Source organism: Myxine glutinosa, chromosome 7 (assembly GCF_964187855.1).
Source record: "Myxine glutinosa chromosome 7, kmMyxGlut1.1, whole genome shotgun sequence".
NCBI classification, from domain to species: Eukaryota; Metazoa; Chordata; class Myxini; order Myxiniformes; family Myxinidae; genus Myxine; species Myxine glutinosa.
Window position 1 is genome coordinate 154,413,113 of NC_136267.1, and position 24,580 is coordinate 154,437,692.

The following is a 24,580-nucleotide window of genomic DNA, read 5'->3' on the forward strand; positions in this document are numbered from 1 at the left end:
CAACGTTACCATTTTAATTATTCTACAACAGGAGCCACTGCATTAGAGTTCAAAGTCCTGGGTGACGGATGGGTCTCATTTTAATAACAGTAACAACTGTTCAGTGGAAAAAGGTGTCAACACCTACTCCCTCCGGCAGGGGTCAGTGGTTAAGCCACTTGAAATGCAAAAATAGCATATTGAAGGGGTGGGAAAGGGAGGGTGGGGGGGGGGGGGGGAATTATTTTGTGCCCATGGCCTGACATTGAGCAGAAAGAGCAGGTACAAAAAGTGGAATTCAAATATGAACAAAATGGCATGCACATTTTTGCAGAGAAACTAAATAAAAAATTTTAAAAAAAATTAGGGGTCCAAGTTTCATTTTATTTTCCAGCACAAAAACATTGCAGACCATATCAAGGTAGACTAAATGGGAAAAAGGCTAGCATCTATATTATTGATTTTTGATGCTATATGTACTATGTGTGTGTGAGTGGGAGGGAGAACTTAGAGTCCCAACAAGTGAAACAAAGAAGAAGAAGAAACTAAAAGGGCACTGTAAAAAGCCACAGTTCTCAAAAAATCACATCTATAAAACACTATGGCCAGCAGTGCATGTAAATAAAAATAAAAACACAAGACTGCAAACTTTCACAACCATCATGGGACTAGCTTCAAAGCTAATACCGACCTGCAACACAAGGAAAGAGGCAATTAATTCCATTGATGAAAACGAGGTCCAAAAAAAATTATACAATTTAGACAACAACAATGGCACTCCTCGCAATACAAATTAGATGTACACAAAAGTAGCGTTTACAGTATACCGAAAATGATTTTCCCATCGGCATTGTTATATATCGAGTATACGCTACCTTTAAACACGGCGGTGGAAAAAATGTGCATCAGCGAAAATACTTGACAGATAGTGAAAAGAGCCCGTTACCTTATTCATTGTGCATTAACAAAAATGTGTTCACAAGGAGTGCGTGTAGCGACGATTGCCGACACTACTACCTTTTAGCCATCTGCTTGCAACAATAATCATGCTCAACCAGAAAATAGCTTGCAAAGAAAAGTAGTTCCCACCTCATGCAACCACAATCCACACAAAGTGACTATATTGTCGCACAACGGCCGAAATTAATATCTGGCGGTCGCGGATTGCCGATCACGAGGCTTTAACTCCGAGGCGGAAACTCAATAGCTGATTCCAAAATCTAAAACCCCTAAGCGTGCGGAATGGAGGGAAGCAGCGCACGTCCCCGCAGCCTTATCTATCAAATCAATCACCCAGTAAACTGCGTTCAGGTATCATATACAAAAAGTAATATAAGGGTTTATTGGGAAAAGCAAAGACAGGAAAAGCACGCGCCGATAATAAAAGAAGGTAGCTAAATCGGGATCCCGCACACAACAGATATTAAACACGAGACGAGGGAGATTAATTAAAGAAAGAAACACGTCTTGTAAAATGTACACGCGGAGCTCGGCTTAACTTGTCTTGTCGTCTTCTTCCGCTGCTGTCCAGCACCGCCCCCCACCCGGCCCGACCGCACACCACGAGATCCCGCTCCAAGCTCCGATCATCTCGCCGCCAACAAGGTCCGTGCACCAAGCTCCAAAAGCACCAGCACCGCTCCACTCGGGCTACACCTCAGCCTAACTCGGGTCGGGATCTCTGAACGACTTGACCGGGCTGCTGAAGACAACTCCTCGTATCGACTCGACTGCCCAATGGCGTTCGGCAAACTGGCGTTCAGCAACTCCCTATGGCTCAACTGCCAATTCTGCGAACCCAGCTGCTCTGGACTGCGCCAGGAATGTCACTCAACTCCCTCGCTCCTCCTGCTCAACTCAGGTGGGGGCTCCGATCTCATCTGAACTAAATGGCGTCCGGCCCTCGTTAATATCTCCGGCCGATGACGTCAGCATTGGCGCACTGCTCTGCCAATCAGAGCCTCCACCGACTCGCCCCTGTGCACGCCCACTGCGTCACTCCAACTCTTGTCCCCTACTCCGTGGTCCTTGTGTTATAGCTACACATCGGAATTTTATGTGATAAAATAAAAAATATTTTTTCACATAAAACGGCTTTTCTGTGCGCAAAAAAATTATTTTGCTATTTTCGGAGAAAACAAAAATTTCGCCCTTTTTCGGGAAAAATAAAATAAAATGCCCTTTTTGGTCGAAAATGTCTGGCAACGCTAAAACAAATTGGGGAATTTTTCGAAATTTTTTACTGCGATCGAAATTTTTAACTGCGATCGATCTCAAAAACAAAACGTTGCGTCCACTTGCGTCCCCAGCGTGTACAGCAGTGAGGCGGTGTACTACAGTGAGAGAGTGTACACAAAGTGTGAACGAGTCTATCAAGATGAGTGCTGCTCTTCGTGACAAGTGGCTGAAGGAATTCAACGCTGGCGGCGATGGGGCCACCTTCAAGTACGTGTCGAGTGACACGGCTTTCTGTCGAGCTTGTGAAAAGACTTTCCGGGCGAAGCAGAAGTCTGAGCTGGCCCAACATGTCCGAGGAGACCGCCACAAGAGCAACTTGGCCTTGAAGAAGAAGAGGACGGTCATGCAAGCCACCATCGAGGACTTTGGTGGCGGAAAGAGGCACAAGTGCGACGCCGTGGCTCAGGAGCTGTGCCAGGCCATGCTGGCTGCTGGCATCCCATGGTCGAAATTGGAAAACCCTGCCCTCCGGTCGTTCCTGGAGAAGCACATCACTCTCCAGATCCCCGATGAAAGCTGGATTCGAAAGCACTACCTCGACAAGTGCTACGACGAGGCCTCGCCGGGGATCCGTGCCGACCTCGGACAGCAGCCCATCTGGCTGTCCGTCGACGAGACGACCGATTCAGCAGGTCGATATGTGGCCAACATCATCGCGGGACGCTTGTCCAAGGAGGGGTACTTTCGTCCCCACCTCGTCCAGTGCATGTTTCTGGAGGAGACCAACTCCGGGGAGATCGTGCGCGCAGTCAATGACACGCTGCGCTATCTTTGGCCTGATTTCAAGCCGGAGTGCCTCAAGGTCCTCGTCAGCGACGCCGCGGCCTATATGATTAAGGCCGGCCATGCCCTGAAGGAACTCTTCCCGGACTTGCTGCATGTGACTTGCGTTGCCCACGCGCTCCACCGTGTCTGCGAGACAGTCCGAGAAATGTTCAAGGACGTCAACGACCTGATTGCCACGACGAAGAAGGTGTTCGTCAAAGCCCCGTCGCGTGTTGTCCTTTGGAAGGAGCAGCAACCCAATCTTTCTCTCCCCCCGGAGCCCATTCTGACTCGGTGGGGGACGTGGATCGACGCCGGTGTTTTACGCCGAGCACTTCGAGGCCGTCTAGGACATTGTGGACCAGCTGAACGATGACGACGCGATGGCAATCCGGAGTGCCAAGGACCTGTTCGGAAAGGCGGACATCAAGCTCAGTTTGGTCTTCTTAAATGCCCACGTATCGTTCATCCCGAAGATCCTTAAGCAGCTGGAGGAGGCCGGCATGGAGCTGGTCAAGGCCTTCCAGCTCCTTGATCAGGCCAAGGAAGAGCTCGAAAAGATCCGAGGCTGCCGTAAGGAGATCCTGCTCACCAAGTTCAAGGCGGTGCTGCAGCGCAATCCCGACATTGGTGCGCTGAGGACAGTGGCTTTGATCCTGGATGGAGATCAGCACGGATCTGAGGTTGGTGTGCCGGCTGGAGTCAAGCTTGCCGACATCCCCCTCTTGAGGTACTGCCTCATCGTCAGCGTCGACGTGGAAAGGTCCTTCTACGTCTACAGAAACGTCCTCACCGACTGCCGACACCGCCTCACCAAGGAGAACATTACCAAGATAATGATTTCAAACACCTACTTTAACCGTTCCTAAAAGGGTTCCTAAAAGGCAATCTTGTCAATTTCTTCTAGTCGTCTACTTATCAAACAATGCGGTTGCAATAAAGGTACCTGAGCGTCATTATTTTACCTGTTTACTAGCCCAGAGTGCTTAATGTTGTGCAGGAAAAAGCTTACCATTTTTTGTTCTTTTTTTGACTGATTTCTGAAAAACTTGGTAATAATAAAAAATGAATAAAACGGGGGAAAAAAATATTTCGGGATTTTTTCACATTAAAAAAAAAAATTCCGCTTCTCAAAACATAAAAGGCCTATTTACTTAACATAAAAATCCGTAGTCTAACTTATAGCACATGCTATGCGAGGTAGGTAGGCCTCGGAGGTGTAAATGGTGGCGGCCAATTGTGGCGGTGTTCTAGCCTGATTTCTTCCTAAGTCATGTCAGGGGGGAAGGGTGTCATTTAGTGTTGTACTAAAGGCCATAACTAATGTTCAAGTGGTGTTCAGTGCCAAAATGGACAAAGGTTTGACTACCAGGTGAGAAATACAAGGGCTCTACTGATTAGCCCCTACACTACCTATCACCCGAATCTCCTGGTAGATCCACAGTTATACACCTAAACCCGACAAATGCCTACACATGACTTATTACAGGTAGATTCCCTAACGCGACACCTCGAAGCATGTTACCTACTCAGATATAATCTGCTCGACATATTGCTCTACCAAATTCGTAACAATATTACCCTCGACACCAAATTAAATTAAAACAAGCACAGATACATTCAAAGTACACCGCCCCCATGCCAAATAATTAAATATCCTACAGCGCGGCATTGCCGGGGCGCCTCTGGCACCCGACAATACCGCAATGCAGCTCATAGAGTGCATTGGGAGGGAGAGGTGTACAATAATTGATTGACTTATTGTATAATTAAAATAAATAAAAGATTATCACAAAATATTTTCTTAATCAATTGGCTAATAGCATAACTAAACCAAAAGTGCTTCATCCGAAGATGTATCTTTTAGAAATTTAATTAAATAAGTCAGTAAAAAAAAATTAAATAATTAATCGATTAGTCAATAAATAATTAATCGATTAATCAATAAATAATTAATCGATTAAATGATTAATCAATAAATCAAAAATATCCTTGATAGCCACATCACTTGGTCACTGTCATGTCCAAATATTAGCTTGCCAGCTCAAAAGGTGCCTGAGATATTGGCCAAATGAGAAAGAAAATAAATAAATGATTAATAATGAAAATAAATAAATAATAATCATTAAAAAATTAAATTATCAATCAATTCGGTCACAGAACACAAACCACCACCATTTCATCAGAATCTGTAGCGTTCTTCCTTATGCCTGGATACACCCACACACCAGATTAGAAGTTAGTAGTTCGTTTATTTTTCCAAGATATTTCGCTCACAAGGTTCAGACATGTATATGGTGGCGGCCATCTTGGGTTTGGACGTGGCGACCCAATTTTCAATAGCGTTCTTCCTTATGCCTAGATGCACCCACACACCAGATTAGAAGTTGGTACTTCGCTTATTTTTCAAGATATTCCGCTCACAAGGTTCAGACATACATGGCGGTGACCATCTTGGATTTTGACGTGGCGACCCAATTTTCAATAGGGTTCTTTCTTATGCCGAGATACACACACACACCAGATTAGAAGTTTGTACTTTGCTTATTTTTAAAGATATTTCGCTCACAAGGTTCAGACATACATGGCGTCAGACATACATGGCGGTGGCCATCTTGGATTTTGACGTGGGTTGAACCCGCACACCAAATTCGAATGCGGTCCTTCGCTTACGCACGCACGGACGGAGGGGAAAACCATAGTCCCCCTTTCGCGCCGCAGTGCGACGGGGGACAAAAAGTAAGTACACCCCATGTAAAATTTTGACTTTTTCAACATATTTCAATATCCAGCTATTTGATCTTCATTTCAACAATATTGATAGCTAAAGGTGATATAACATAAGTACATAACAAATATCATGAAACATTTACATAAGTCTCTGACATCGACTGGGAGAAATTTTTACCCACTCCTCCATGCAGAATTGTTTCAGCTGTGCAATGTTTGAGGGGTTTCTTGCATGCACAGCTCGTTTCAAATCCCCCCCACAACATCTCGATGGGATTTAGATCCGGGCTTTGACTTGGCCATTTCAGAACCCTCCATTTCTTTCTTTTCAGCCATTCCTTGGTGGATTTACTGGTATGTTTCGGGTCATTGTCATGTTGCAAGGTCCACCTTCGGTTGAGCTTCAACTTTCCGACAGATGGCCTCACATTATCCTCAAGCACCCTCTGGTACAATGAAGAATTCATCGTGGATTCTATGATGGTGAGCTGCCCAGGCCCTGATGCAGCAAAGCTGCCCCAAACCATATTTCCACCACCATGCTTTACAGTTTGTATCAGGTTCTTGTGGTCAAATGCTGTCTTTGGTTTTCGCCAAACATGTCTTCTGGTACTGTGGCCAAATAGCTCTACCTTTGACTCATCTGTCCAGAGCACATTGTTCCAGAAGTGCTGGTCTTTGCCTAGGTGTTCATTGGCAAACTTTAGTCTTGCCCTGATGTTCTTTCTGGACAGCAAAGGTTTCCTCCTGGCACACCTCCCATGTAGATCAAATTTGTGCAGCCTCTTTCTCATGGTGGACTCGTGCACTTTGACATCAACAGTGGCAAGAGCTACCTGTAGGTCCCGTGATGACATTCTGGGGTTCTTAGAGACTTCTTTCAGCATCTTGCGGTCTGCTCTCGGGCTGAACTTGCTGGGACAGCCTGGCCTGAACAAGTTGGCAGTTGTTTGGAATCTTCTCCACTTGTAGATGATCTTCCGGACAGTCGAATGATTGATTTCAAATTGTTTGGAGATCTTTTTAAATCCCTTCCCAGACTCGTAAGCATCTATAACCTTCTTTCTGAAGGCATCAGAGAGCTCTTTTGATTGAGGCATGGTGATGCCGCACACTTCAACAACAAAGAGCAAACCAAACTAAATTTCTGAGGTTTAAATAAGACAGGTTCCTCCAAGATCCTCTCTAACAATGTTCTAATCATTTGCACCTGAGCTGGTGCACCTGATTCTAATTTTAGGTATTTGAAGTAGTGATAAATGTAGGGGTGTACTTACTTTTTCCACATGCGAAATTTGCATTTATGTTTATTTAAATTATACAATGGACTACAAAATGTAAATGTTTCATGATATTTGTTATATTACATCACCTTTATCTATCAATATTGTTGAAATGATGATCAAATAGCTGTATGTTGAAATATGTGGAAAAAGTCAAAACTTTACATGGGGTGTACTTACTTTTTCACATGACTGTATATATATATATATACATATACATATACATATACACAGTCATGCGTCGCTTTACGTCTGTCCGAACAACGTCCGATCGTTTATACGTTTGTGGCCCATAAAAATAATAAGAAAATAATGGGGATAAAAAAACCCGTTCAGACATGACGTAGCGGACGTAAGTGGCCTCAAAGCAGGCGCACTCACGCATGCATCACGTGTTCTTAAACAAAGTAGATTGTGCTGCCAGGCGTATGATGACAGTGCAGTAACTATATATCCATAATATGTGTTGATAGATAAGAAATGCCTATGTTACTGGTTTATGTTTTTTGGCTATTGTTGTGTACAGTACTTTTAATTCGATTTCCTTACTTACAAAATAAAAAGTTTACAAACTTTATAACAGTGTATGCTTGGTTTTGCCTCGTCGGCAGCGCCGCAGCATCATCAGCATCCAGTCTCGATTACCCCTGCGTATCGTGAGCGTTATTCCAGTCTTTTCATTTGATTTTATTAAAATCAATCCACCCAAAAGTTAATCATGGGTCCCAAACGCAGCGCAACCAGTCCTCGTGGTAGCAGCAGCAAGAAACAACGCAAGAGCATTGATTTGGAGGAGAAGCAAAAAATAATAAGACAGCGTGAGGGCGGCAAATCTGTGAATGCTATCGCACGTGATTTCGGCATGTTTTTCGGCACGAATACCACCTCTTTGATTCAGCCTATGGATCAAGGGGTTATTGCAGCTTTCAAGTCCTATGTTCTGACAACGTCCAATTCGGTTAGAGTCACGTTTCCAAGAACGTATCTAGGACATTAAGCGACGCATGACTGTATATACCTGTGCAGTATCTGTCCTGTCCTGTGTTGTCACCGAACTACTCTCAAACTTTTTTGAAATCCTACCAAACTTCTAGTATGCACCTACCTCTCCCGTGTGTATGTCCTAAGGGTATTTGTTTGTTGTTTTTTTGGGGGGGGATTTAAGAAGAAAAAAAATTTCAACTTAAATCTTCAACTTCAATTTTTTGATAAAATGTATCATCACATATATTACTAATACATTTGTACAAAATAATAATTGTTTGCATTGCGATTGGTGTAAACCATGACAAAACAGCAACTCGGGTACAGTCATCCATCTATATGTCAACATATCTGGGCAGTGTCTGTGTTGTCACTGAACTACTCCCTAAAACTTTTGTTTCCGTGGTGGTGACGTGTTTTGAATTACGTGGTGGTGACGTGTTTTGAATTTCGTGGTGGTGAGGCGTTTTGAATTTTGTGGTGGTGAGGCGTTTTGAATTACGTGGTGGTGAGGCGTTTTGAATTACGTGGCGGTGAGTAGTTTTGAATTAGTTGGTGGTGAGGTGTTTTTTATTCTGTGGTGGTGAGGTGTAATCGTCCCAAACTTCCAGTCTGCACCTACCCCTCCTGTATGAATGTGCTGAGGTTTTTTTTTTTAAAAAAAATATTGTTTTCAACATACATTGCTTATAAAATGTAAAAAAACCTTTCCAGGACTTTGATTACAAGGGTTTTGTAAAGGGGTGGGGGGGGGGGGGGTGCACCCCATGTTGTGCTCTCATTGCGATTTTGATTAATCATATTTCCTGTATAAAGTGGGTTTTCATTACATCAGATTTTTATGTACTTTATTTATTTATCTGCCCGTTTGGTGACCGGCTATTGTAGACTTCGTTTTACAAAATAATTAAAAAAGCAATGCAGAAATATCTAATTTACATAAGTATTCAGCCCTCTGCATCAATACTTTGTTGAAGTGACTGGCAGTGATTACAGCTCCGAGTCTTTTTGGGTATATCTATCAGCTTTGTACATCTGGACTTTGAGAGTTTCTCCCATTCTTCCTTGAAGATTTGCTCAAGCTCTGTCAAGTTTGATGGGGAGAGTCTGTGAACAGCAATCTTCAAGCCTTTCCACAGATTCAAGTCTGTGCTTTGGCTGGGCCACTCAAGGACTTTCACATTCTTGTTCTGAAGCCATTCCAGTGTTGCTTTGGCTGTACGCTTGTCGTCATTATCCTGTTGGAATGTACGTAAATCTTCGCCGCAGTCTCAGGTCTTTTGCACGCTTAAGCAAATTTTCAAGGATCTGCCTGTACTTGGCTCCATTTAGGAAGAGGTCAGACAGACAGCTTTAGGAAGAGTCCAGGAAGTTCCTCATTCTTTCCATTTCCTAATGATGGAGCTCATTGTGCTCTTGAGAACATCTCAATGATGATCAAAGGAAATTGGATGCACCTGAGCTCAATTTGGAGTGTTGTGGAGTCTGTGCTGCTTCCTTTGGGATTGAGTCAGGCCAGCTGTCCAACCAATCGGTGTAAAGCAGTGGGGTGGAATCCAGGCAGCTGAAAATTGACCCACGTATAACACGTGACATTTTCGAAGTTAAAAAAAAGGGCATAACTTGGTGAAACGCTCTGAAACTTAAACCTGTTCTCCAACTTATAATAAAACCATGTACCAAATTTTAGTTGCATATGTTAAAAGGTATGGAAACAAGGTGCAGAAAACCACAAGTGGGACAGACTGACAGACGGGGAGCAAAACCTCCAGCCAGGCAGGGGACTAACAAGACTGAAGATTTTTCGAACCAAACCACCGCATACAAAATTCACTCATTCAGTTGTTTTGGCAACTAAAACAATGGAAACAGCGGCTATAGTCGATCCAAATCGTAAAGTCATGGACCTCCAAACTGTGCAAAATGCACTCAAGCATCCGCTGCAGCGTTATAGCTGTGGGGAGTGTGGTGTGAATGTCTGGGCATGTCAGCTCTTACGAGGGGAGTAGGATCGGGAGCGTGAGCGGTAGCCTCCACGGCTGTAAGAAGGAGATGGTGAGCGGCGCCTGTCAGAGAGAAGGAAAAATATTTATAATACATGTATGGAGAGCAAGAAGATCATGAGCAACATTTACAGAGATCAGCAAAATAACATTTGTTCGTCAACCAAAGCACAAATTCCCATATATATATATATATATATATATATATATATATATACACAGTATATATATATATATATATATACACAGTATATATATATATATATATAACTGAGAAATAGTAGAAACTCCACAGTACGAGCAGGGCGTCTCATTTGCATTGAATAAATAATCGGGAGATTAAATCAGACGCAGACGTAGCTTCAGGACTTCGATCTTTAATTTGACAAGCTTTCGACCATCAAAGGTCTTCTTCTGAGTCGGCCCCAAGTTCAACGGAAGTTCAAGTTCCAGCAGGTTGGTTCCAGCAGGTTCAAAAATATATATATATATATTAATATATATATATATATATATATATATATATATATATTCCCCCCCCCCCCCCCCCCACCAAATCAACACCATTTTGGATGAACAAACATTTTATGTACAACATAAAAACAAACATACAACCATTTTAACATTTAATGCATTCGCAAAAAGCCATGAAAACAAAGCACAGAGCTGTGAATGTAGGAGCAGGTCAGCTGCTTTGTGCTTGGCTGGTGAAATTTGTTTTCAAACTGTTATGCTCACGGCATGTGGGGAATTTTTTTTTTTTTGCGCCCACGAATACATGGGACACAGGGCCACGAATGTTGAAGCAGGTCGCATTTTATCAACCGCAAATGGAGGGGTCCAACTAGGGCTGTCAACCGAGCCGAGACCGGGACGAAATCCCGGCGGTTTCGGCTTCGAGACGGTCTCGGGACGGTCCCGAGATAAATTGACTGACGCAATTTCTCGGTAAAAAAATCCCGGTTAAAATTCCAACTTCTTGCAGATATTTTCCATAATAGAGGCATTTATTGAGCCTTGCTTTCATTACTCTGCTTCTGCACAAGCATCATTTTTCGCAAGTGCAGCTGAACTGACAAACGATGATAGATAAAGTAAACTCACTGTTCCAGGATTTTCCCCTCGTCAACAAACAATGCACTGCAAACGAATCCGAATTCCGAATCCGGATCTTCACCAACATTTAATCATGTCGTCCTTGTCACACACGCTGCATCTCCACAAAATTTCGTCCGAATCCGTCCACAACTTTTTGAGATATTGTGTTCACAAACAAACGGACAAACAGACAGGAGTGAAAACATAATCTCCATCGACCTTTGGTGGCGGAAGTAACGAAATCAGGATTAAAGGTCACAATGAAAATCCACCGCATCGCGGCTTTATTTAAACCGTTGAATCCTTCCGCTGTATCACTCCGCCTCGCTCCGCTTTACGCTGCGGTCACGTGTCCGTCCTTGGAGACGAGTTACGGAATGTGGTTGCTATGGTCTTTTGCACAATAATATCGAGGGACTCGCTCGAGGCTCCGTGATTGGAGGGACGATGTTTATTTAGATTAAAAACACGTTTATAACGGATTATTCTACACACAATGTATTAATACAAGTACAATACATTATGTAGTTTTATGAAATGAGTTTTTGATGAACGTTTATGTTTAATTGCAACGCTAAATCTATAAATTGTAAGAATCCCTCGGGAACTCCAACCTGGACTCGAATATGCCTGAGCAGAAACATTTTCTCCCTCTCTCTGACATTCCGAGCTAGAAATTACACGACAATACAAACTGTAATGAGATAACCCGGTCCCATCGGTGGCCGATCATCTGCATGTAGGCGGTGTATTTTATTTCATCCCGGTAAATGGAAGCTAAGTCGGAATTTAAGTACTCAACATCAGAAATGAATTTTTTTCATTGTTGTTTATATATTGTAATGAAATTCCATTATTTTTGAAGCCTTATTATTTATTTATTTATTTTTTAATTTTTTTTTTTTTTTTTTTACTTTGCCGGGAACCGAGCCGAGCCGAGGAGATCCCGTTATGAAAATTGAAAATTTATCGAGACGGTTCCGAGACGGGATTTTGAATCTAGCTAACAGCACTAGGTCCAACTGTACTCAACAATCCCCCTTCCCCCAATCCACAAGCAAAGTCCCTAACCCCCACTTCGTCTGTCCTCCACTCCCCCTTTGTTCCCGTTCTTCACAGCAAGAGGGCGATTTTACATCATTACATATTATAATGTTACTTCACCAAATCCACCATAATATTATGCCATCGCCAACTTCACCGACTCTTACCTCCTCAACCTGCTTTCTCACCTTCCACTTTAACCCTTCTCTCCAGGTCCATGTTCAAACTCAAGTGGTTGTGAGGAGCGAAATTGAGTTAAGAAATTATAATAAATGTGACAAAGACACAGAGACAAGCGTATTATTATATAAAGAGATGCAGCCTTCACCTGTTATAGCGATCATTACGGTAGCCCCCATAATCATCACAGCCATGATCATTGTGACGGTCATATCCACGGTCATAGGAGCGATCATTATCACGATCATTATCACGATCATATTCGCGGTCGTACGAGCGTTCATGGAAGCTGTCACGCCGATTTGGACTGCAGGAAACACAAGAACATTATTACATTGGATATGGTTAAGGAACTACTCAGATTCACAAAATGTATATGAATAAAGCAGGTGTTGGTGCTTACTATGTGGGTCTTCCCATGTAGATGCCAGGTGTTGGTGTATGTGGCCGTTTGGTGATCGAGTAATCCACTCGAATGTAGCGACCATCTAGCTCCATTCCATTGGCTCTCTCCTTTGCCTTCAAAACCCACATGGAATGGTTGAGGAAGGAATATTACAAGTAGAATAGAATACAAGCTAATAAAGCTTCAGGATACAAAATAGTAAAAGTAATAATTTTAATAAATATCGACTGCATATCAAATATAGTATTAACTAGAGTTCATAGAAAAACGATACCCCACGCAGTGTTCAAGTACATCGTTCTTGAATTTTAATAAAATATAATAATAATTTTAACGATCGTTGAACGGCCCTTGTTCAGATTTTGCGTTTTTTATTTTACCGTGCGAGACATCATTCGTGGCTAATGTACCATCCCCCCCCCCCCCCCCCCCCCATCCTGTAGACTCCTCAGACCCCAATTTTTGTAATGCCTTGAACAAATATTCGTACATCACGGGTAGTTAAGGTTGTGGTGAAGTTTCATTGAAATAGTGCATGTAGTTTCAGGGAAAATAGCAAATACCTACTTTGAAGGAAGAGGGGGTGGGGGCAACATGCCCTACCCCTCCCTCCCCAGATAGACCGCCTTGACGCCAAAATTTAATCAGTTTATGCTTACATCATTATATATACCTGCACCAAGTTTTAATTTAAATCCCTTCAGCTGTTCTCAAGTTATCACAATTTAACCTGACATGACCTCTTTTGGCCTTTCACCTTGGGACCCCAAAATCTAATCAGTTAATCCTTACATCATGATACATATCTGTACCAAGTTTGAATTAGATTCCTTTAGCCGTTCTCAAGTTATAGACCTATTACAGACTTTGGCCTTTGATCCTAAAATCTAAAGTTACTCTTTACATCATTATACATATCTGTGCCAAGTTTGAATTATATCACTTCAGCCATTCTCAAGTTATGGACCTATTACTGACTTTGGCCTTTGACCTCTTGATCCCAAAATCTAAAGTTACTCTTTACATCATTATACATACCTGTATCAAGTTTGAATTACATCACTTCAGCAGTTTTCAAGTTAGAGACATATTACAGACTTTGACCTCTGACCCCAATATCTAATCAGTTCTTCTTTACATCATTCTACACAAGTGTACCAAATTTGGTCAGAATCCCATCACTGGTTACAAATTATTGCGGTAACAGGATTTTTACCGAAATTACCTCTAACCTTTTGCCTTTGACCTCATGACCCCAAAATGTAATTAGTTCATCTTTACCTCATTATACATACCTGAACCAAGTTTGACTAAGATCCCTTCAGCCGTTCTCAAGTTATCGCGGTAACAAAACCTATCACGGACGGACGGACAACCTGAAAGCATAATGCCTCCGCTGACTTCGTCAGAGGCATAAAAAAACAAGACCAAAAGTCTAACAGCGGCGTAGCCGGGCTTGTAAAATATTGCTACGGATCTCGGGGGTCGGCGCTCCCCTTATCAAGGGGGGGTTAATTCCCTTGTCTTTTTAGCTGGCCGTCCCGAGTCCTGGGGGTTATAGCGTCCTTCCCGGCGCGGCGTTAGATAGTGTTTGTTAGGCCTAGGGGTTCACTAATACCTAAGTACCAACGCCGGCCGGAAACGAGGGAATAACTCCCGCTCGAACCACGGATATGTTGGTAAATGCCGAGCGGTTAGCAATCCGCGATCCGAGCTATTAACAAAGAGACTAGACCCGATTCTAAGCGGTTCCGATCGTGCCACGTTTACCCAATGGAAGAAAGGACGGATGCGATCGGATTAGGGAAAACCAAGAAAGAACAAGGTAATTTATTCACAAACCAAAAAGAAGAGGAAAGGAAAGAATGTACAAGGAAGGAAGAAGAAGCAAGACACAGGGCAGTCTTAACTACAGTCTTAACTTATGACCCCAGACAAACATACACACTCACACGGGGATTGTAGCTGGTAGGGTGGAAGGTCCAGTGATGGGGTCCAGGCTCCAGATGAGGCTCCGGTTCCACACGCGAAACCCGGCAGGCAGCTCTGCGTATCGTTCGAACGCGACCGGACCTTACATATGGCGGAGGGGGGGGGGGGGGGGGGGGGGGGAGGGGGTTGGGGTCCTTCGTACGTAATATACGTATGGTCGTGCCAAATGCTCTCTCTCCCAAGTCCTCTTTACAAATGCCAGTGAGCGAGTCCTTTTTCGCCAATGTGTGCTCCGTCTTAGGCTTTCGAAGCAGCCAGCGCTCTCTCAAGTCCACCAAAAGAAGAAGTCCGCAAAAGGGCTTTGCGTTCGCCTTTTATCATCCGAGCCAAGATCACTCCGCGCGCTCCAAAACCACGCCCGCCAGCGATCTCACCTCAGCCCTGGTTGGTTGGTGAGGGCTTACCGGCCACCGGCCACGCCTTTGACGGCTGGTTGACAGGCCACACCTTGTTCTTGGCGTTCCGCCCCCTTTTTCCTCGGCCTGACCGCATGGTTAATGGCGTCGTTTGAGTGAGCTCACGGGCAGCAGCGAAGGCTGCAGCTGGCAGAGGCGCGTAATGGCGTCGCTTGGAGAGGGAGGTCGCAAAATGGCCGAAAGGGCCTACTCTTATTTAATTGATGCAACGCAGATTCAACTATTGAAAACACAGCCTTATCTGAAACACATAATAATGAAAACTGGAATTCCTATGGTGACCTACGTGTTGCTGTGGCCTAACTAAGGGTGCTACCTTTAACCTTTAATATCATATTTACAAGTGATTATTTATTTACAAAAGTGCGGGTTCTAAAACCGCAACTATATTATAAACCACAAACACACATGATTAGCTTTTTAAACAGTCGCTCATGCTGTCTATAACATTAAACAAAGAAATTTGGAGGAAGTTCGACATCCGTGAGGTTCATTTTACTTCCAGAACTGAGGGAAGATCTACTGTAATCTAGATTATACCCCACAAGGGTTGGGTATGTACCATTTTGTTGGAAGAGATGTAACGCCAATGCTTTTGATATTTGATGGTCATTTTTCGGTGGATGTGCGGAGTATCATTGAGAGAGAGGAAGACAAATGATGAATTGCGAAAGACGATGGGAATAGAGCCTGTGATTGATGCTGTGAAGAGGAACAGGTTGAGATGGTTTGGTCATGTGTTGAGGAAGGATGAAAGTGACTGGTTGAGAAGAGTGATGGAAATGAATGTAGAAGGAAGTAGAGGACGGGGAAGACCGAGAAAGACTTGGCTAAAGATGGTGGAAGAAGAAATGCGGGCAAGGGGGTTAACAAGGAGAGATGCAGAAAATAGGGCAAAATGGAGAAGATTGTCATGGGGACTGCAAGGCTCTAGCTCTAGCAGCATGGGGACCCTGCTCTAGCAGGGAAAATGGCCTTAAAATGCATGTTGTGTGTTGTTGTATTTTAACAATCGGTTTGTTTGTGTTTCATACTGAATGAAAAATGTAAAGGTGGAGCATGGTGATTGTGCTAGCTATATGACAGGTTTGACGATATGTTCGGCATGAACAACATATAAATCAAAATGGCGGTGGTGGACAGTCAACCGCCGTACTGACGTAATGACATCAGACGTAATCACATCACCCTGTCATGTGACCAGATACTCAGCTCTGATTGGTATACGTTTGAGGGGTCATATATACATACGGACGGACAAACACAAAGCAATGCTTTGCCCTTTGGGCTACGTCGTAAAAAAAATAAATAATAATAATAATAATAATAATAATCGGTCCAAGCATGTCAGGGAAATGGTTGAGGACAAATTTGAGTAACAAAATGGCCACCAGTCATCAATATTGGATCCGATATCGAAAAAAATGACCTGCATATGTAAGTCATCATTAATTTTCTGATTCCAAAGTTTGAACAACATTGGTAAATGCACGTCCGATAAATAGTTGAGAACGTGTTCAACATCAGTTTGTTTTTTTTACAACTAAAATGGCCGCCAGTGGCTATCATTGACCGCATCGCAAAAACAAAATGACGTGCATATGCATTCCATAATGTCTGTCATTCATAATGTCTTTGTGCCAAGTATGAACAAAATTGGTCAATAATCTCAGAGATATGGTTGCGAATGAATGGACAGATGGACGGATGAGAACCAATCCATAAAACCCCGTTTCAGACCAAGTCCAACGTGAGCTAATAACATACCTCCTTTGAATCGCAAACGTTTTCAAAGTAGACAAAAGCAAATCCACGGGAACGTCCAGACTGCTGGTCATAGACGATGTTCACACTGTTGAGCGGCCCATAACGCGAAAACACCTCACGAAGGTTCTTCTCGTTTGTGTGCAAACTCAAGCCAAACACGCCCAAACATAAACTTGGCTCCGGATTGATCTGCTGGTATGTTAAAAGTGGAAAAGCAAAAAAAAGATAATATTAATAAGGGCCTCGGTAGTGCGCATACCTCCACCACACCATCAACCAAAATCTAATGCGATTGTTTTTGTCACCTAACCAACTCATCCACCAAGATTTGTCATAAAACATCCATAGATTTTTGAGATATCATGATGTATATCATTTTTGGCCATCAATCATCATCAAATGATGAAGGCTAACCCCCGCTCTAGCAGGGAAAATGGCCTTAAAATGCATGTTGTGTGTGTGTAATCATCATCAAATATCATCTCTCAATGGTGAATAAACAATGTCTATCCCTGCGCATCGTAAGAGCATGACCAAGGGTTGGCGTCAGGAAGGGCATCCGGCCATAAAAACATTGCCTCAAACAGGGAACCATGATTGTCATGGGGCCCGCAAGGCTAACCCCTGCTCTAGCGGGGAAAATGGCCTTAAAACGATCACTCATTCATTTCATTCAATGGTGAATAAACACACACAAAAAAAAAATTCTCGTATCTGGATCTGCACTAAAATCGAATCATTTTATCCTTGAAATTACTGGTGAAAAGGGAGGGTCAAAATAGAAGAAGAAAAAAACAAAACTACCCAAAACATTTAAAGACCAAATGGTAAAATGCCTTGATCACAACCACAGCCTAACAACAATCAAACAGAAGTGATGAAAACTACATCTGTCCCGGATTGAGAAATGTCATTTAACTCTTCAGAATACCATTTCAACTTCGACGATTTGCAACTCGGGGTTCAAAAGACCTCAAACTGCAAAGGGGATAGATACAGAATAACATTTCAATTTTGATTGTCACATACGAGTCGTGTTATATTCTCAGTGCGAGAAGAAAATCAGCATTCCTATTACAAGAAACAAGAGCACAGCTATGTGATGGTTCAATTACAGAGTTACAAACTTCTTACAAGAATTGGATCGTTAAGTGCCAAGTAAACTGCAACTGAAAGTTAACAAGGGAACCGACCCGTAGCACATCATCTAAATACTTACCCGTGAGCCATGGTGCCGACGACGGCTTGACATGGGGGAACGGCTGTTTCGGCCTAAGGCTGGCGAATAGGAGCGAGAACGAGAGTGGTAGCGTCGAGAGCGTGATCGAGAATGCGAGCGAGAACGGGAATGAGACTTGCGCCGATGGTTTGAGTGCGACCTAACAAAAATACAATAAGATCACAGTTTTGAAATTTTTTAATACACAACCACGACACTTCACAATGGCCCTTTAATGTGATCTAATGACAAATCAATCATTATTTATCAGCAATGTGCAAGATTTTCACTTCCAAAGTATCGTTTCATTCCAAAATAACTTGTGGATATACAAATTTGTATTTCTTTTTGCAAGTTTTACAAACAACTGTTAGAAGAACAACAACATTTTATAAAGCAGCATATCGATCGAGGAGGGGTGCGACAGAGTAGACGACCTCACCTGGACTTTGAGTGTGAACGTGAGTTAGAAGAGGAGTTTGAGCGGGAACGCTGGGATCCAGAACGAGAGCCAGCATTTGTATCCTTGTGGCCGACCCCAGGGCTTCTGCTGTCAGACTTTGGACGGGAAACCTAACACGTGCAGAAACAATTGACCGTTCAGGTACTAAATGTAGGAGGGAGAACACCAAATCAACAGCAGCAAGCTGGAAACATGGGCAATCAAATACATCGAACCTCAAGCAAAATTCTTCAAATTCTTTCCTAGCTAACAAAATTTGAAGCATGCAATGAACTCAAAGAAGAAATGCATCAAAACTTCAATACAAGGCATTCTAAAAATATAAACTTGCATTTCATGTCTTTCATATTTCATGTAATACAGGAGCAGAGTATTGCTTCTAGAAATCGATTTACAAGTCTTAAATCTCTGGGCAAACCAATTCCGGCTGCAATTTGAAGAAGCCAACCACAAGCAGTGACTCGACTAAGACGCGGGGGGAGGAGCAAAGAAAATTGCAACTTTTGTCCAAACAAAGGCAAAATTAGATAAAGGATTTGGACATTTGCTTTTGCAAAAAATGATTCAATCCACAATAATAAGTGTGTGCGCATGTGTGTGTGAGTGTATCTCCTCCATAACTCCAAAACCATGAAACGTACCAAGCCCAAAACCTTGCATGCATACTAAAGGAACTCCAAAGGCGTGCCCGAATGAAGACTGGGTGTTTGGGAAACTTTGAACATGCCTTTTTTGAAGATAATTCATGGTAGTGCACGCTACGAGCTGCTTTTGCAAGCCATGGCGATACAGCACTTTTTTTTTTTTTAATGACATTGCATTGTTTCACCTTTATGTGCGATTTGTTTCATCTATCTATAATTCCAGTAATCTCTGTGTGTTTGTTTGTTTGTACGTTTGTTTGTCTGTGACCGCTGTTTCTCGACAACCACGGGTCCGATATACTTTAAACTTGCCAGGTATATTGCTGGGGACCCGAGGATGTGCCTTTTCAAGGTTTCATATTAATCGGACAATTACTTACCGAGCTATGTCCAAAAAACGATTCAACCAATCAGAGAGCAGCGAGCTATCGCGTGTGCCGAACGTGGCGAACACACTCTGCCTCGGATGGCACATTTGAGAGCGTATTCATTTATTTCACGTTTGCAAACTATGTTGGCGCTATGTTGGCGTTAAACTATGTTTTAAAACTAATATAAAACTAATAAAAACTAATTTGCGATTCATCGTAACTGCGATATACGACCTTCCGGAGCTCCAGTGAGAGCGTGCGCCATTACGGATAGTAATTCAATTAAAAACATAAAAACATTGTCCCAATTCAGTCAGAGCGAAGGGCGTTGTTTTAAGCGAAGAGCGTTTTATTTTTCCCCTTAAATTCAGTCGCCGGACGGTGAAAGCTTTTTTTTGGGGGCAGCTACTGGCAGCCACGTACGGCCAATCACAGGACACGTTGTTGTGTCGACGTGCCGTGTTGTTTTCCCTCGCGGTTTGGAATGTTTTTCCTTTTCATTTTTTTTCTCTTCCTTACGGAAGTACGGGCATTTCCTTAAATTTGCGATTCTTTCGCTTTCCTGCGCGTTTGGGCACGCTATGGCGATTTCTTTTCTTTACCAAACTCCGCAAGCCGTTCGCTTTGGACCAAACCATTTCATGTAAATAGAGGGGGGGGATTGTCACCGTACTCGCAAGCCGTTCGCTTTGGACCAAACCATTTCATGTAAATAGAGGGGGGGGATATAATTTTAGATATAGATATAGTACGGGCATGCCCTAGTTATATCAATATACCTATAAAAAGAAAAAAGACCTGTCGAGAAAACCTTCGAATCACACCTGGTGTGTGGAACTCAGCCATGCCGAGCTCTCGGTGGCAAGGCATAGGCTGACATTTTGGGGTGCTTTCTGTGGCGAATTGAATTTCACGAATTTCCCACTCAAATTTCACTTTTAAAGAACTCAACATCAAGGTAAGTCTTTGCCGTTTTTTAGTTTGGTGTACTTTATCCATGCTGTTTGCCCAAAGACATCCGGAGAACAAAGGAACACTACTTTTTTCTTTTCTTTTTTTTCCCAGTCAGAACGACTGCCAAGCTCAATTTGACAGGTTTAATTTTGAAATTTGGCTGAGGTTAAGAGATTCTAGAACTTATCGCAATTTATTTTTAAAACGTGTGCGGAAACCAACTAAAGGCACGACCACTACCTGGAGACACCCACAGACATCTGTAGAACAAATGAACATATATTTTTAGCAGTAGGAACTGCTAATACGCTCATTTCCACAGTTTAAATTTTGAAATTGGGCTCAGGTTAAGATTCTCCGGGTGTCATAACACATCATTCTCTTTGCCAACTCCCCCTCACCTTTTCTACATCCCCTCTCTCTCTCCCTATCCCTATCCTTTCCTCCTCCCCTTCATCACCCTCCTCCTCCTCCTTCCTTATTCCCACCTTCCCACCGCACACCCTCAGTATTCTCGTCAGCAAAGTGACAGGTGGTATTTGCGAGTGCAAAGTAAAAGAAAGTTGCTTTATCGTGCAAAATGGAAATTACAATCTACCATTCAGTGTGCACAACTCCTTTAAGGCTCAAGCGCAACAGGTTGCACAATGTGTTGCAATTGCTCAAATGCAGAATAAATGAATCAAAGCAACTTTTTGGCGCAATCAGGTAAAATGGCACTATTTCGGTGCAGGTGCTCAGAGTACAGGTATGTACAAGCCGCAGAAACCACGGTATCGTCAAGGTGTGTTAAAGCATGTGACATCATCATCTCTTCATATTCAAAACCATGCACCTTTCAAACTTCTATCTGACAATCTTCCGGTTTTTCGATTCGGCTTCAACACATTGCTGTTTTCTCAACTTTAACCTTCTGTCATTCTTTTTTCGATTACTTCCCTCCCAAATCTTCTTCTGGGAAAAAGAACGTTTGACAACCATGAACGCGGATTCAGTCAACCGATCATTATTTGCAACAAAACGTCACAGATTATAAACAACAAGATCATTCCATATACCAATTTGTGAACACGTTCAACGGGCACATTAGTGTTACACAGATTATAACATTCTTAATGGGCACCTACATATTATGTACACAGCGATGAGGGGGTAATCAAATGTATAAGGAGGGTGAGAGGAAGAGGACCACGGGCAGAAGTCACAGATAAGGGAGGGAAAATGTAAAGGTGGTTAGGAAAGACAGGAATATAGCAAGGGAGGGATTGGTGGTTGGGGGTGGTGGGAAGGGCTCAAAGTGGGATATACTTGGGCTGGGAGTCAAAACTTCCACTAATCATGCACAAGTAATATGAACATGGGCCCTTATTAGCATTTCCAAAAGTTATGCAACATTGTTGATCTGAAAATGCCACCAATTACCAAGGCGAAAAAAAAAAAAGAGCCATCAGGTCACTTCGGCCCATTGAACATCTCGGCCCAATTCCACTTTAACTCACAACTCATCTCAACCCCCATCAATGTGGATGAACCAGACTCGGTGGTGCAACGGTTAGAGCATCCGTCCTGAGTCGGAGAGGTTCGGTGGTTCAAAACCCTCCTGAGTCATACGGAAGACTAATGGTATGTGCTGCTTCCTTGGTTGACGCTAAACATTTAAAGGGGATAGAGCATGGACAAAACAACCATAGGTTGGTAATAATAACAGGATTTGATGGGCCTAATGGTCTCCTGCGATGAAGTTATTATATATAGTATATCGTTATGTATATTTGTGACGAAAACGTATTCAAATTTTCTTTCGACCCTTTAGACTTTTGAAGACCCTTTAAGTCCCCCAAGACCCTTAAAGACCCAAAACAACCAAGTCAATTTGCAACATGGTGCCATCTTGGTCCACAAGCAAACCACGTGACGTCATACAAGATTGATTAATTAATACTAAGTATGACCTCTTTACTATTAACGTTAACTGCCTTAAACTCGGGTTTTAAGCTTTACACCAACACTTCGTAGGATTTCACAATATTTAAAATCCGTTTGAAGAGTCGTCGAAAACGTGGTGGTGGAGTCTCTGGGCCTGGCAAACCCAGGACCCCCACCCAACTGAACCTACTCCGTGCACCATGTCCATTAGCAATTCCTAACGAAATCTAAAACGCGATCGAACGACGATCTCTAAGCTAACAGTAACACCTAACAGATGTGAAACTACAACCAAAGTGGAATTTGTAAACGTTTTGTGCCAGAGATGAAGGCCCGAGCCTGAGGAGCCGAGATAGTCACGGGGCCGAAAACCAGAAAATATATATATACGTATATCAAAAAGTTAAACAACATTCAGGAGGCACAAAGTCAAACTTTTCAAGTTAACATTACGAAATGGTTGCCAAGGCTGAGGTAAAGGTAAGCCGAATAACAAAGCGAACATCGAAGCACCACACCTCACGAGTCACACAGCCTCCACTACGCCGCTCGAGTCCTCGACGCGCGCTTTGATTTACACAAAAATCCTTCGGGTAAAATAAAAAAAATTGCTTTACTGGCGACGAAACCTAAAAGGACATCAAATTAGACAAAAAAAACAACAAAAAAAACAACTACAACCAGCGAGCAAAAAAACACGGGACTGGAGGAACACGGAGAAAACCAGTCCCGCCAAAAGGTAACAAGAACGACATCGGACGAACACAGCGCCGTGACGAGACCGCAGAGTTCAGATAAGCAGCTTCTCCGCCGGAAGCGCCTCCGGTCAGGTGGACCGAGCCAGTTACCCTTCCAGTCAAAGCTGATTCTGCTGTTGCTTTTGTTGTATTCGTAGAAGCTGCATCCATGGTGCTAATAATGGCGCCGATTAGTTTTACTACTTCCTCCTCTCCTATTTGTCCCTCTTCTTCCTCCACAATGTCTCTTCCTTCCGCTGGGTGTTTTTTTTTTTTTTTTTTTTGTTTTTTCATTGGTTATTTCGCGCTTGAAGGTATTTGTGTCTTAAACGTAATTTGTACACGAAATATATATCTTTTAAACAAAAAAGACACCATTTAAAAATTAACTCTAGCTAACCCCAGCAATCTTATAGTTATACACTACTCTGACTCAAAAGGATCTGATCAACAAGATAATTTATTTGAAGATTGCCGAGTACAAAATCGAATACAAAAAGGTAAATATAAAGAAAAAGGAAACAAAACAATCAGAATATTAATTACTCATTGGATAGTTCTTCCTCTCTGCGGCCACCATTATTCCCACCTTGTGGGCGTGGCCGGGGAAAGCCCAGCCCAAGTCTTTCACGAACAGGCTGGCCAGGCCTGACATTCGACTTAAGATTCGTTTAGGAATTTGGTCATGGTGCCGGTGATAGCTCGCCTACTCTTCCCAAAGGACACCGTGGGATCTTTAATACCAAATTTGTTCCACTCGTGTGAGAATTTATACACCGCTCAAACTATAATCATTAACTTACAACTTCAAGTCAAAGTGAAAGCGAAACAAGTGGACAGGCAAAATAAAGCAATTATTTATTTTAACAATTTATTGAATGCAGAACAATCCTTTTTTTTTTGTTTGATGAAAAATGTCTCCAATTATTGATCTCTGAAGGCCAAATTTTAATTACATTTATGTAAACTCGGCATTTTTACCCGTCGCTTCCCTGATACTGTAGTTATAACTAAGAGACAACATGTACGTCACCACCATTCTGCTCGTTTCACCCGATTGTAACCGTTGATTCAGTTAAATAGACGGCAACACGTCGTCAATGCACAACGAGTTTATTTGTACCGTATAACTAGAACCACACTCTTCGACTTCACGACGTCGACCGATATGCTTCTGCCCACATTATAATACTTGTACTGTGGTGGACACGAAAGCTCACTGGCGTGAGGGCATCATTCCACGCACCAAGTGGGCGGCGGCCACGCCCGAGGGGTAGGCGTGGCCACGGGATATACACCGGGCGCGCAGCCCGGAGCGCTCCAGTGCGGATGAGTGAGCAATGAATAAAGAGCTCGATGATAACTCAAAGCGTTGTGTCCT

At 42.9% G+C, this 24,580-nt stretch overlaps 1 protein-coding gene across 1 annotated transcript; it reads right to left on the reverse strand.

The window, feature by feature from the left end:
* Positions 1–342: 342 nt before the first annotated feature.
* Positions 343–23,452, reverse strand: LOC137431754 (transformer-2 protein homolog beta). Its single transcript, XM_068123437.2, has 8 exons — positions 23,311–23,452; positions 18,547–18,677; positions 18,105–18,264; positions 16,886–17,077; positions 12,708–12,823; positions 12,453–12,611; positions 9,978–10,045; positions 343–670 (listed from the first exon to the last, which is right to left on the reverse strand). Exons 1-8 carry the CDS (start codon positions 23,368–23,370, stop codon positions 660–662), a joined length of 897 nt encoding a protein of 298 aa, XP_067979538.1. The 5' UTR covers positions 23,371–23,452; the 3' UTR covers positions 343–659.
* Positions 23,453–24,580: the final 1,128 nt, after the last annotated feature.